At 32.7% G+C, this 15770-nt stretch overlaps 1 protein-coding gene across 1 annotated transcript; it reads left to right on the forward strand.

The window, feature by feature from the left end:
- Window positions 1-251: 251 nt before the first annotated feature.
- On the forward strand, window positions 252-6762 carry LOC132713097 (uncharacterized). The gene is made up of 4 exons (XM_060695567.1): window positions 252-491; window positions 1054-1262; window positions 1985-2144; window positions 2638-6762. Exons 2-3 carry the CDS (start codon window positions 1089-1091, stop codon window positions 2123-2125), a joined length of 315 nt encoding a protein of 104 aa, XP_060551550.1. The 5' UTR covers window positions 252-491; window positions 1054-1088; the 3' UTR covers window positions 2126-2144; window positions 2638-6762.
- The last annotated feature ends 9008 nt before the right edge of the window (window positions 6763-15770 follow it).

The raw sequence follows: 15770 nt of genomic DNA on the forward strand, positions 1-15770 counted from the left end.
GGACGACGACCAAGTCTTTAGCCCTTCCCGTTCATTAAATACATGTATCTATCGGGAAACAAACGCATTCGTGCTAAAAATCCTTGTAGACAAAATTGCGGCACAACAATTCGGTACGTAAACATAGACTAGTACATGTTTGCCAGCCGATTACGGGTCATAATCGTATTGTCACTTGGCGCAATAACTCACTTAATGTATATGTATTTTTATAATTACTTATTAATGTATTTTCATTTTTATTGTAAATAGGCCATCAAAAAGGCTGTATGAATCGGATAGTGGCACTGATGAGAATGAGACAGCCACAGAGAGTAGGCCACCACAAGTTATTGACCAAGCAACAACGCCCAAAGAGTCACAAAGCCTACTTTCATCTCCGCCTCGCTTATCTGCACAGGCATTGCGAGAGGCTAGCAGTGATGTGCAAAGTGCTTCTCCAATACAAGGTGCTTCTCATACACCCTTCCGTGGGCAGATTATTGGGCCCAGTAAGTATAAACTTCGGAGCTATAAATATATTTATTATTACAGTACATACTTATTAAATGTTATATTCTCAAAACAAGTCAATAAATGTTATAACAAGCTGGATTGAGTGACATAGCCAAAATGGAAAGTTTCACCTTGTGACACCCCTAGTTCAAAAAATATTCAAAAGAAATTGATGATTACTTGTGTTAGTCTTTATCATGATGTGAATTTGTGCGCATATTCTTGCCTGACCCCACTACTGTTATCCAAAGTTACGGTCCCTGGAAAGAGTCAAGAATGTTAATTTTCACCAAATGACATGCCTAGGCTCAAAAATATGTTAAGTTTAATTCATGATTTCTTATCATTTTCACATTTTGTGACCTTGCACACTCAACAATCCTTTTGAGATTTTAGGGTTAATTACTGTTAAAGCCAAGGAAAATTTAAAATACTGGATTTTTTTCATTTGAGCCGGGTCATGACAAAACCAACATAATGGGTTTGCGAACAGCATGGATCCAGACCACACATAGCTCTAAAAGTATATGGCCTAGAATTATGAATCCTTTTTTTCAGCTGCTGTTACACAGATTCTCCGAGTCTTGGAGACAATGCGAGAGAAGAATCGTGAAATTAAGATGATGGTGCAGCAAATGCTGTTAAGGTCAGCAGCAGATGACCAACCGCTGCAACTTCTGAAATATATCTCATTCCCTATTGGTTATCCTGAGCAGATGGAAGCATTCGATAAGCTTCTGGGAGATCAGACAATGCTCTCATCTGTGGTAAGCATAGTGTTAGTCATGTATGTTGCTCCATTAGTAACTGAAAAAAAGTATACCCCATATCCACTGGCCTAAAAGTGAAATAACATAATGGTCTGTGGTGAGCACTTTGATGATAATGTATAATCATTTCTGCTATATTTATGTTGGAAAATATTGCACAGTGGACAAACACTTTGCTGCATTAATTTCAGAATTAAAAACTGGCATGTTTTAATTTTTTGATTCATATTGACACAGTTATGTTATTTATATATGCTATAATAGCCATGAGCACAAGACATGGGCAGTTGGCCTCGTTTTCAACATTAATTATTAATTAGGACAAGACAGTCAATTCATTAATGAAAAGGCTGGCAGCTTTCAAAATACCAGGAAAATGACTAGTACCCACAAAATCCAGGAATTGAGCTGTTATTATATTATCAAAAAATTATTCTGTTGATATTGAATAAACTCTTGTATAAAAAAAAACAATGATAATGTGCCCCATAACACTCGGTGAAGGGGACAAACATAAAGGCATAAGTCACTAAGGTGTTGTCCTAGGCTGTAAATATATGAGGAAAGATCTTTTAATTTGTCAATCCAAACAGTTTTCTTGGCAGATCATGTTTTTTGAGGTCCAGTTGACAATTATTTGTCATTTGGTGACTTGCAGCCCATCACTTAGTAGTGTTAAAATTAATATTAAAAAAAGTTTATGTTCTGCTTTATTTAAGGTGCGGTTCCTCTCAATGTTTGGTATGGCAGATGTACGGGAAACTGTTGACAGCTTGATGAAAGAAACCATGTCAAATGAACTGGCAAGAATGTACAATATGAAGTGGCTGAAGGGGAAGAAAAAGTTTGTGGGCCTCTAGATACTGAATGTATTGTATAGTAAGTGATATTTTACAAATTTGCAAAGTGGTGTCTTCAAAATAGATATATTATCCAAGCTCTTGTTATTGTGTCTTCGGTATTGCTTTAATGAAGGAAAATGCTTGACTAGCTTTTATGGAAATTAATAAGAGAGAATATTTTACATGCTGTATGGTTTTGATCCCATGCATTGTGTTGTGATGCATAATATAAACAGAAATCACCTTCCTGTAAAGCAACTATTTGCTTACCTTAACATTCTTTACTTACTGATACACCGATAAGATGATCTTAGCTTACAACTGACTGCAGCGATATCACAGAAATATTTTGAAAAGCTATGTAAAACCAGGAAACAAACATCTTTATTTGGTAAAACATACCAGAATTAGTTTATATTCCAATTTATACTGCTCAAAATGCTACAAGGTGGCTTATGACCTTTGAATGGTTTCAATACCTTCATTTCACTTCATTTCATTCTTTAAGGATAAGAATGCTTGTTTTGTAGAATGTGTCCAAAGGAACTTGCCGACAAAGGCTGCAACGAGGAAGGATGTTGAAATAGAGGTTTCAAAGTGGCTGGCTAGGGCGCGGGACCGCGATGGGGGAAGGAAAGCAAGAAACAAAGTGTCAGAGACCTTACCTGAAGAAAATGAAGGAAGTGACTAGACATGTTTTTAATTTAAAAATGCAAATTTATAGAGGATATTTGTTTGTTTGTGTGTAAGATGAAATTTTATATCATCAAGAGAGCTTTAAAAACAGTATTCTCGTGAGTGGCTATGCGCTCGTGAGAACACTGTTTTTTTAAAGTTCCTTCAATGATATAAAATTACATCTTACACAACAAACAATAAAGTGTCTTTTTATTTTATGCTAATGAAATTTCCTCAATATTAACGTTAATATTAAATCTGTTTTCCCCACTGTTAACATCAATTTTAGTTGAATTTAAGTCCAATTTCTCATAAATACAGGAAGTCTTGGGCTGAAAAATAAGTTTGACAATCAACGTTGAATAGCCATGATATTATTTATTGAATTCAAAAAATTTGAATGATAATAAAATCTTTAAAAAGTAGTCTCGTCATAAAAAAGTTTGAAATTTTAATCATTTCACTGTGAAATTCACAAATATATTTTTCACGGATGCATCAGTAATACACTCAAAAGCATAAAATAAATGACTTTTATTTTACATTTTCAAACCTTTACTTCATCTGCATATAAGTTATTCCACTGATTGAAAGTCAATATGTATCAAGGTATTTTTAAAATGTGATAAGGGTCAGAACTACAGTAAGCGGCTCATTTGTTTATCTTGTTATACTTTTTGTTGCTAATTTTAATGTTTGAGGTCATCAGCATAGCATGTCTTTCTTGTAAATGCAAAATTCTTGTCTAGTCAAATTTTGCCTTCTAGTCAGTATATTCTGCTGCTATGTTATGTTTGTTGTTGACATTATATGCTGTTTTTCTGTTGTCTATATGCTGTTGTTTTTTTTCCATTAAACATTGTTACTGTACGGAGGAAGGTAGTCTAGTACTGGTGTAACTCTCCAGAAACGATGGTTAGGAAACTACCCGCCTATATGACGTAAAAGGCGTAAAATGAAACAAACAAACAAAAAACATTGTAAATATTTAAATCAAGACAATAAATGCTTGGGAAATGTTTTTGATACTGATCAATACAATTATAACATCTTGTCAAAACTTGACACTGACAGGGAACACATGTATTGATATGGTATTAACCTTTAAAATAAAGTTGAAATACTTTACAATGATGATTCTTGTAATCTTTAGTGTTGTTATTGTTGAAACTTAATATCGGAGAAATTACTGAAACCAACTATTTTTACTGACAATTTTTTTAATGAATTTCTTCACAACAAATTTGATCTTTGTGTAATATCACATTTTAATTATTATTGATTTTTACAAACTTGTACAAACTATTTTTTACTTTTCATCAGCTGCATATTTTGTTTACATGTCTATAAACAGTATTTCAATGTGCCAAGATTTTGTGTTTTATATTTGTTACTTTTCATAAGCTGCATATTTTGTTTACACGTCTATTAACAGAATTACAACCGTGCCAACCTTTTGTGTATCATATTTGTTACTTTAGCTGCATATTTTGTTAACACGTCTATATAAACAGTATTACAACCGTGCCAACCTTTTTTGTATTACTTTTTGTTACTTTTCATTAGCTGCATATTTTGTTGACAATTACAACAGTGCCAACCTTTTGTGTATTATATTTGTTACTTTTCATTAGCTGCATATTTTGTCCACACGTCTATAAACAGTATTACAACCGTGCCAAGGTTTTTTTAATTATATTAATTTTTTTTCATCAGCTGCATAATATTTTGTTTACACATATATGAACAGTATTACAACCGTGCCAAGGTTTTGTTAATTAAATTAATTTTTTTTCATCAGCTGCATAATATTTTGTTTACACATCTATGAACAGTATTACAACTGTGCCAAGGTTTTGTTTTATTATATTTGTTACTTTTCACGAGCTGCATAACATTTTTAGCTCGACTTTTCTATGAAAAGGGGAGCTATCCTACTCGCCCCCCGGCGTCGGCGTTGGCGTCACACCTTGGTTAAGTTTTTCGTACCACCCCACTTTATTTCAGAAGTATTACAAGTATGGCTTTGAAACTTACCATACTTGTTCACCATCATAACCTCCATCTACAGACAAGAGTACATAACTCTGTCAAGGTTTTTGACAGAATTATGGCCCTTTTTTGACTTAGAAAGTGTATTGAGCTTGGTTAAGTTTTTTGTACCACCTCACTTTATTTCAAAACCATTGGAGGTATTGCTTTGAAACTGACCATACTTGTTTACCATCACGACCTTCATCAACAGACAAGAGGACATAACTCTGTCAAGGTTTTTGACAGAATTATGCCCCTTTTTGACTTAGAAAATACATTGAATATGGGTAAAATCCACTTATTGCCTTAACCCTTTGAGATATTGCTTTGAAACTTTTAATGCTATTTCACATCATTACCCCATCTGTACGCAAGAGAAGGTAACTCTGTCAAGGATTTGTTTTAAAAATTAAGGCCTTTTATCGACTTAGAATCTTGGTTAAGTTTTTAGTACCAGTCCACTTTTTGACTGAACTGTTTGAGATATTAATTTGAAAGTTGGAATACTTGTTTACCATCATGGTCCCAAAACATGGGCAGGAGAAGGTAATTCTGTTAAGGATTTTATTTGAATTATGGCCCTTTTTGACTTAGAAACTCAGTTAAGATTTTCATTCTTGTCCACTTGTTGACTTAACCATTTGAGATATTACTTTGGAAGTTGGAGTTCTTATGTGCCATCATGAGACCTATCTGTAAGCAAGAGAAGATAACTCTGTGAAAATGTTTCTTGATTTGTACTTAGAAATTCCTAGTTAAAGTCTTGTGTGCCCTTAACTGTCAAAGTTTTGTTTTATAGGCAAGCACTAAAAAAGTCGAGCGCGCTGTCCTTCTGACAGCTCTTGTTTTCTTCAGCACTACCATACCAAAGTGTAATACATGGTTGTAATGAACAACTTTTTACATTAATTGATGTAGATCTATATCATTTGAAAATGAAAGTAATTGGTAGATAGAAATTTGTAATGAATTACAGTAAATGTATAATACTTTTTCTATGAATTATGTAGAAAGTTAAAAAGACATTTGGGGTCATACTGTTGATTCACTGAAATTTAAACATTATACACATATATTTCTTGGAGTTCCAAAGACCTTCTGTAAAGTTTTACCAGTGTCTAGCATAAGTTTTATTTTTCCTTATAGTGATCTGTAAGATATTTAATGTTATAAAACTGCATTTTTAGCTCGACTATTCGATAAGAATAAGTAGAGCTATTGCAGTCATCCGAGCGTCGGCGTAACCACTTATGTTAAAGTTTTTGTAATAGTTCAACTATTTTCAAAGTCCATTGACATATGGCTTTGAAACTTTGCACACTTGTTCACCATCATGACCCAAACCTGTAGACAGGAGAAGGTAACTCTATCAAGCATTTTGACAGAATTATGCCCCTTTTTCGAGTTAGAATTTACGTTAAAGTTTTTGTAATAGTTCAAATATTTTCAAAGTCCACTGACATATGGCTTTGAAACTTTGCACACTTGTTCACCATCATGACCCCAACCTGTAGACAGGAGGAGGTAACTCTATCAAGCATTTTGACAGAATTATGCCCCTTTTTCGACTTAGAATTTACGTTAAAGTTTTTGTAATAGTTCAAATATTTTCAAAGTCCATTGACATATGGCTTTGAAACTTTGCACACTTGTTCACCATCATGACCCCAACCTGTAAAGAGGAGGAGGTAACTGTATCAAGCATTTTTTTTACTATCAAGCACTAAGAATAGTCGAGCGTTGCTGTCCTACCGACAGCTCTTGTTAATTATTCTGTTCGTACATTATAAACAGTTTTCCATTACATGTTGCTTATTTAGTGTACCAAAGTAATATTTACTACATTTGTTGACATCAGGCGTCCACAGAATGTATTTGTATATATATGATGATACACTTACCATAAGTGAGATTACTAAATAAAGTTACATTGTTAAAGCATATACATTGTGTATTGTTTTCTTGCATGATCATAAAGGCTTTGTGCCATAATCTGTCTGTTCCAGGAAACAGAATAAGTTAAAACATCACTTGAATATTTAACGCAAGTACAAGAATCATGCTCTGTAGCAAGCGGTTGCTATCTAAACGTTCAGCAAACTTATAATTGAAGTAATTGAAAATAGATCTACCCCGGAATTCAAAATCTACCCATAATGGAAGTATCTGGGCTGCCCATTTGAAACCCATATTTAGTACAAGGGCTGCCCATATGGGGCCCATATTGTGTACATGGGCTGCCCAGATGGGGCCCATGTGAATCCCATATTGAGTATAAGGGCTGCCCAGATGGGACCCATTTGGAACCCGGTTGCACTTCCTATATGGGGCCCATATGGGCAGCCCAAATGGGACCCATATAGGTGCCCATATGGGCCCCACATGGGTCCCATATAGAATGCTATCTGGGTAAGTAGTAATGGTTATATCAGAACATTTTCTAAGCCTAAAAGGGGCATAACTTGTGTCATAATTCAATGTAATTGTAGAGTTTTCGTCATCTGAGCTTGCTTGTAACCATTCATTTAAATTTTAGGTTTCAAGTAAATATCTGTTCTGGTTTAAGAAACATTATAGTAAATAAATTTAAAGACATAAAAATGGACTTAACTTTGTCAAAATACAATACAAAGTTATCCCCATCAGTTTTAGTTATGAAACTTGACCTGCATATCTTGCTTGCGACACTTCGTATATATTTGAAGTTTCAAGTAAATATCTGTGCTAGTTTCAGAAATATTCAAGTACATGTTAAAATTTAAGAACATTTTCTAAGTCAATTTTTGACCTTCAAACGTGACCTTGACCTTTAGCCGGCACAAGGTAACATGGGTTCTGCACATAACCTTGTTGAGGTGAACATTGCAGTAAAGTTTGAAGAAAATTCTTCCATTAGTACATGTATATGATTTATAGAGCGAACACGACATATTGTCTAATATTTGATTGTTTACAAATTTGAAGACTTAAAAAGGGGCATAACTTTGTCAGAAAGCAATACAGAGTTATGAAAGTTGACCTGCATATCTTAATTCTGACACTTCATATATATTTAAAGTTATAAGCAAATACATTAATTTTCTAGTTTCAGAAATATTCAAATACATTTTTAAATTTAAGAATATTTTTGACATTAAAGTGTGACCTTTACCTTAAGCCGGCAAAAGGGTAACATGGGTTCTGCACATTACCTTATTGAGGTGAACATGTCCCGCTAGATTGCTTTTCCAGCTCGGCATTTAATCACAATATTTTACTATATATTTAGGAAAGCCTCGCTGATTGCATTATCAAGTATCACGGGCAGTTTTTCACAAACCGGTTTTGCAATAAAACGAATTTGTCAATAAATCTATTGCAAAACTCGTTAATAAATCTATTGCAAAACTAGTTCTGTTGACACAATCTTTTTGCACATGTCTCGCAACCAGTTTTGCAATAACAGGAGTCATGCAACAAATATCTAAATACAGTTTTCATATTAAGATTCTATCGAGGCACTGTTATATCATATTTAAACATAAGGATAAGTTTGTGGAAGTCATATTCCAAAACATAAAGGATAGGATTCAACGTTTGTTTCTCTTTTCTAGAAACGCTTATATGTTCAAGCAAATAACATGTTTAAATATTGGTTAAACAGCTCATCTAAGTTATCGTTTAACTACTTGTGTTTTGCCATAGTTTGCCGCACAACTCATTATGATACGAGGGTTGTCCAAAAAATTCGTGCACTGCAGTAATTGTCGTAAGAGTTATTAATAAAAACAAATGAATTATATATCACTTGAAGGGGAAATCTGTCTCAAATAAGAAAACAAAAGAAAAAGCCGGGTAACTGGCGTGTCGTGTAAAAGAATGGTCATTTAGTTACCTTAGTAACGTAATACCGGCGCACGGCAAAAAAATGGGTTAGTTCATTACTGTAATTGTATTAATTGTTTGTTGCTTGTAAAGTGGCATTTGTCTTTTATGTTATTATTTGTTTTACTGTCAAAGTATGTTGTAGTTTTTATTGTTCTTATGCAACGGACATGTAACTATCCCACCAGTGAACGAATATATTGGACAACCCTCGTCACATATGCCGGCATTATGGATGGACGTCTGCCTGACCGGTTGTCATCGTATACCGACTCTCGCCCTTCTACAGAGCGTTTGTGCCATTTAAAAACCAGCCTTGGTGACACTGAATTTGTCCCCGCTTGCCCTAATAAGTTCTTTGTAGGTATTTGCTTGTGTTTTACCAATATTTGCACAAAATGTAATGATCGTACGTATTTCCAGACGTTTAGCGACTGACATTTTTACGTAATTACAATATTGACGACCTCACACAAATGTTTGTTTACGACATTACAATAGGGCAAATGACGTTATATTTTATAGTGACGTTTGGAATACGTAAACATACTTTTCCCTGAATTTTAACGCTTGTATGTTGTGTTTAAGAAAACCGTGATGCATCAAAGTAATGCACTAACCCAATTTTTTGTCATGCGCCGGTATTACGTTACCAAGGTAACTGTATGATGATTCGTTTTCACGACATGCCGGTTACACGTTTTTTTCTTTTGTTTTCTCATTTGAGACAGATCTCCCCTTCAAGTGATATATAATTAATGTTTTTATATCAAGAACTCTCACGACAATAACTGCAGTGCACGAATTTTTTGGACAGCCCTCGTATATACATGATCGTGTTATGATTGACTACATTGGCTGTGGCGTGCTACCTAAATTCGCGGCGATATCAAAATTCTGTATATCCAAGATATGTATTAATTACGTTAAAACTTGGTTGCTGCCACACAATAATGGTCCTCCAAGCCATAAACTCCTCAGACCATAATGCACATCTTCGGACCTTAATCGTATAATGACGATCAGCAAGGAAATACATTGTATTAACCTCCAAATAACATTTAATAAATGTTTGCATCCGGTATCTTTAAATGAAGGACATTGAGGAATGATCCGATCCATCTGCCGACTTAAGATGAGCAAAGATTTGCTAAATGGAATGGTCTACAATAAGCACAGTTTCAAGATTTTTTTCAAATGATATTAAAAATCAAAACGTTTCATTTAGATGTTCTTTACAAAATATCCCTTAAACAAGGAATCTATATTTAGTTCTATATCATTTAATATGACATTATATGATGAATTACTATTATTGCGCTCTAGGACATTTTAAAGTTCAAATTAGGTTTTTATTACATGCATATATTTTTCGCTTTTTAGCTCAACATTAGGACTTTTAAAGTCCTAATTTACATTTGATTTCTCTTAATTTGGTTTTTAAAACTAAATCGTTTATTATCATTTTTTTAAATGATCTACGAAAGGTATTTGCATATATTTGAAATAAAATAGCTATTGTTAGAATATTCGAATATATACATCTAACTATCTCCTCTATGATGAAGATTTATACACTATTTATATTGTTATATTGTTATCTTATTCACTCCTGACCTTTGTTCTTATATCTGAAATGTTCAATGTTCGATAAGTTCATTTTCAATGTTTTGTTTGCTCCTTTTCAATATTTCTTAAGTTCCTTTTCAATGTTCCCAATGTTCATTTTCAATGTTCCGTTAGTTCATTTTCAATGTTCCTATGTTCCTTTTTAAAGTTTCGTAAGTTCATTTTCAACTTTCCATAAGTTCCTTTTCAATGTTCCGAAAGTTCCATTTCAAAGTTCTGTATGTTCATTTGCAATTTTCCGTAAGTTCATTTTCAATGTTCTGTAAGTTCATTTTCAAAATTCCGTATGTTCCTTTTTAAAGTTTCGTAAGTTCATTTTCAATTTTTCATATGTTTCTTTTCATTGTTACTTAAGTTTCTTCTCAATGTTCCATATGTTCAATTTCAATGTTCCTTTAGTTCATTTTAAATGTTCCGTATGTTCCTTTTTTAAAGTTCCTTAAGTTCATTTTCAATGTTCCATATGCTCCTTTAAAAGGTTTCCGTATGTTCATTTTCAATGTCCCTTAAGTTCATTTTAAATGCTCCGTAAGTTTTTTTTTCAATGTTCCGCAAGTTCCTTTTTTATAAAGTTCCGTAAGTTCATTTTCAATTTTCAATTTGTTTTTTTTTTTCAAAGTTTCTTTACTTTCTTTTCAATGTTCCATATGTTCATTGTCAATGTTCCGAAATTTCAATGTTACGTATGTTCCTTTTTAAAGTTCTGTATGTTCATTTTCAATTTTCCTTTATGCTCCTTTTCAATGTTCCTTATGTTCATTTTCAGTGTTCCATATGTTCATTTTCAATGTTCCATCAGTTCATTTTCAATGCTCCGTATGTTCATTTTAAATGTTCAGTAAGATCAATATCAATGTTCCATCCGTATTTTCCTTTTCAGTTTTCTGTAAGTGCATTTTGAATGTTCCGTATATTCATTATCAATGTTCAGTAAGTTCATTTTCAATGTTCCGCATGTTTATTTTCAATGTTCCTTTTCAATTCTCCGTTTTTCCGTAAGTGAATTAGATCTATCTATGTTCCGTATGTTCATTTTTCAAAGTTCCGTATGTTCCTTTTCAATGTACCATAAGTTCATTTTCAATGTTTCGTTAAATCATTATCAATGTTCCGTATGTTAATTTTCAATTTTCCGTATGTTCATTTTCATATTGTTCCGTATGTTCCTTTAAATGTTCCACATGTTCATTTTCAATATTCCGTACATTCATTTTCAATGTTCATTTTTAATATTCCGTGAGTTCCTTTTCATTGTTCTGTATGTTCCTTTTCAATGTTCTGTAAATTCATTTTCAATGTTCTATAAGTTCATTTTCAATGTTCCGTGTGTACCGTATGTTCTTTTTAAATGTTTTGTCTGTTCATTTCCAATGTTCCAATGTTTCGTAAGTTCATTTTCAATGTTCCTTAAGTTTTTTTCAATGTTCCGAATGTTTCTTCTCTAAGTTGCGTAAGTTCATTTTCAATATGCCGCATGTTTATTTTTTATGTCCCGCATGTTCCTTTTCAGGTGCAGATAAAACAGCAATGAAACAATTCATTCAATTAGTTCTGTTGTTCTGTCTTATTGGATTAGCTTTTGGCAGTATATCTTATGCAGATTACCGAGGTTTATCAAAACAATCTGGACATTTTGAACCCAATAGCAGGCGAAGACGAAATTTCGAAAGAGGGGATTGGAAAGGTTTAAAGATCTTCATTGGATTCACACGAGCAATATAGTTAAGATGGAAAACAAATGATTTAAAAAATAATATGATATTTAGAAAAAAATACACAACATAATTGTTCCCTACATAATATTTAAAAACTTTCTGATTAAATATTACATGTTGTTTATATCATCAGATGTCCCTGTTTGTTATATACTTAAATACGAAGTAAAGACAAATATTGATGCCATAAAATGCCTTTTTTCATTTTCCGTTTTTTCACTGTAAAACAATTAATTTTCACTGCAGGAAAACATATTGTCCCTATTTTCACTGGTATCTTGCCGGACTACTTTCTTCTAAATTCAGCCAATATACAATATTTAAGTGACAGTCTTTCAAATTTTAATGTAAAAACGAGACAAATGTATATAATACACAGAACATCCAAGATGTTTCTATATTTTTTACATTGTGGTATGAAAATTATCATATTTCAGTCGAGGCTACCGCCGCTTATGAACTTTTTATTTTTTACCACTCGATGAAAATAAATATTGGGGTAACAGAAAAAAAAACTTGAACATCCTCTATTTATTTCTTATTCTTGATATTTCAATGAAACTTCTCGGAAGTTTTAAATAATTAATCGATATAGAATAAAAACAAATCATGTTCAATATAAAATTCTTTTATATTTATTTCTCAAAAGCTTTATAATTTCGGAGTAATATAACATTTATTATTATTTAACATTATTTTAACATTATAAAATTCATGTCTGCCCTTTCTAAAGAAGTAAAATTTATTTGTTTCTGAGACATAATGTGCCTTTAAACATTACATAATTGATATTTGAAATTAAAACAGAAGTAATAATAATTTTTTCTTATTACCATTTACAGAAATTTTCAACAGGCAAGAAATACATTAATGAACATTCGACGAAGCCTGCCGCCGCTTCATACAGTGTATACAAGAACCTACACAACAGAAAATGACGACGTAGAGAATTTTGAGAAATAAATTTAGTGTTGAAAAAATCAATTTTGTTTTTTTTATTCATCATACATCTAGTTAAAAATGCAACGCTTATTTAAACCATCCAATTAAATATTTCCCGGGAACCTATAAAATTGATAGATCGCTACTCTGGACTTTCTTTTGAATTACAATAGATTTAACCAAACTTTCACGTGTGCCCTTAAGTTATTTAAAATAACAAATATGTTGTGGTGAAATTCTTATTGTATCAACCAATTTGATAATAAGAATTAGACAGGTCAGGGATTTATGCAAAGCCAGATTCTCCATCCAAATCAATACTTATTCAATATACATCTTCTTGAAAATTCTCTGAATTGATTTAAGCTCGATTATGTTTGGAGCTATATGTATGCACATTATGCCTCATACTAGTTTTTAGAAAGAGCAAACATGAATATTATAACATTTTGATAATGATTTTAGGGCATGTGAGATGCCCGTTACCCGAAGAAAATAGTGCTAAATGTGAAAACTAATATGTCATTAAAATAGTTACATGTAAACAAAGTATGATTGTGATAATCGGAACGTCCTTGGCTATTATCTATAATAACCTCAGAGTCAAAACGGATTGAAAATAGTTATACCACCTAGTTTCAGATGTAAGCAGAAACAGAGTGTGTAATCTTCGATAATGTAAAACGAATGTATATATTTGACATCCAAGCGAAGATAAAATCGGTACAATTATGATTGAAAATATGTGTGACAAAGATGTTTAATTCAAATATGCCCACTGATGTACAATTTTAAAAATCCGACAAGTTGGCATTTTGTACTTTCGGTTTCCAAAGCTATAAATAATGTATAGCTTGCTTTTGTATATTTGAATTCACTTATTTTAGATGAACTTTTACTTGACACATTGGGGGAAAATGCCAACAACTCCCAGCATTAAATTACTTTTTGTTAACATGTTTAGTTAAAAAACCTGCGCGTAGGTTAGACTTAAATACGGTATCCGTTCCGTGTATTCATACTATTGTGCTCGACGTCTGGCAGTAAGGACTGAAAAGTTGCGATTGGGATTGTGATTTCCATACAAAATACTAAATCACAAAATTGTACTTATAGCCAAAACGTAACAGAATAAGATATATAGTTGAGTTAATTGCCCAATGAGTAACTTTTTTGATAGATAGACAATAGATATTTATTCAGGTTAAAACACACACATATATATACATGTAATGCAAACACTTATTAATTTTCATATAAAAGTTATAACACAATTGTAATAAAATATTTCGAAAGTTTGTCAAACATAAATATCACAGGAGGCTCATTAAATAATAAATAAGAATAATAATACAGGACAAAATCTAGAAATTATATTTCAGACAAAACCAAATTTATCTTTCTTTCCTATTTACCAATTTATAATAATGTGACGACGTAAGTGAAAGCATGTATAAAGTAGTGTGCAATATAAACCACGGATTGCCTATGTAAGCCCAAAGGCTTATTTCAAATAGGGTCCTTGGGTATATACTTACTTGGAACCTATTGTAGTACACCAACAATAAATTTCATGTGGCAAAATGGGCCAACGATGACGAATGTAATGTTTGGTATGGTATCCATCACAATATGTATCATTTTTCCACCTTGAAAAAAAAATATCTATAGTGCACGAAGATAAATGTCGATTGAAGTTTGAGACAGGAGGGGCAGTATTCCGAGGTTTCCGTGAGGCAGATACCGTATACTCATTAAATACTTGTTGGTTCCAGGAACATATTCGAGAGTATTTCAATTATGACCCAAATATCACACCTTCCACATCATTATTAGTTATAAAGATTTTGACAGGTTATATGGCCCTATATAAACGGTTGTTTGGAAATATAACCCAAGCCGTTAGGCGAAGGATTATATTGCAAACAACCATTTATATACGGCCATTTAACCTGTCAGAAATATCAATAACGAATTTATAACACAGCAAGCCTAATCTTTTAGAGAACTTAGGGAGATGTCTTGATAAATTGTCAGTACCCGTGAGTATTAAACTATATAAACGTCACGATTATCCATTGAAAATCAATGTCCCAGATCCAAGATTGGACCTTGTCTTTAATTAGACACAAATTTCGTGTGTTTTTTTTGTTGTTGTTTTTTTTTTTTTTTTGTTACGTTCTGGTGAGATGACCATCTCGTTAAACAGAAATAGATTTTTTTAATCAAAGTAAATTTACTGTACCAACAAATAATTTAACAAGTAGAAATAAAATGTATGAAGCTTGCGCTGTACAAAATGCAGCTTGTGTCAAATTAGGGTCAAATGAAAGATAAACTAGAACTGTGTCCAAAGGACGCGGATACCCCCCACCGACAACATATATATGGTATATAGTGAAAAAATCAACAAAGGGCCATAATTCTGTTAAATTTGGTCGCAGCAAAAATTCCTTCCTTGACTACCATCCACACATTAAGGTTGTTCATCCCTGGAAGTTTAAGCAATTTAAGAGGAGTTGCGTTCACAAAATTTCTATATGGTATATAGTGAAAAAATCAACAAAGGGCCATAATTCTGTGAAATTTGGTCGCAGCAAAAATTCCTTCCTTTATTGCCATCTACACATTAAGGTTGTTCATCCCTGGAAGTTTAAGCAAAATCTGCCATCCCGTTTAAGAGGAGTTGCGTTCACAAAATTTCTACATAGTATATAGTGAAACTAGAACTGTGTCCAAAGGACACGGATGCCCAAACTGTGCAGATGTGCTCGTAAACAAGAGCATGCATATCTGTATGT

The sequence above is a fragment of the Ruditapes philippinarum genome, unplaced genomic scaffold (genome assembly GCF_026571515.1).
Source record: "Ruditapes philippinarum isolate M1 unplaced genomic scaffold, ASM2657151v2 ctg5953_1_1_1_1, whole genome shotgun sequence".
Classification (NCBI taxonomy): Eukaryota; Metazoa; Mollusca; class Bivalvia; order Venerida; family Veneridae; genus Ruditapes; species Ruditapes philippinarum.

What these genes read in the sequence shown, in the direction of transcription:
- LOC132713097 (XM_060695567.1), top strand. Translation starts at nt 1,089, where the DNA reads ATGCGAGAGAAGAATCGTGAAATTAAGATGATGGTGCAGCAAATGCTG. An exon ending in AGACAATGCTCTCATCTGTG is followed by an intron (nt 1,263 to 1,984) that starts GTAAGCATAGTG and finishes GCTTTATTTAAG; the next exon opens with GTGCGGTTCCTCTCAATGTT.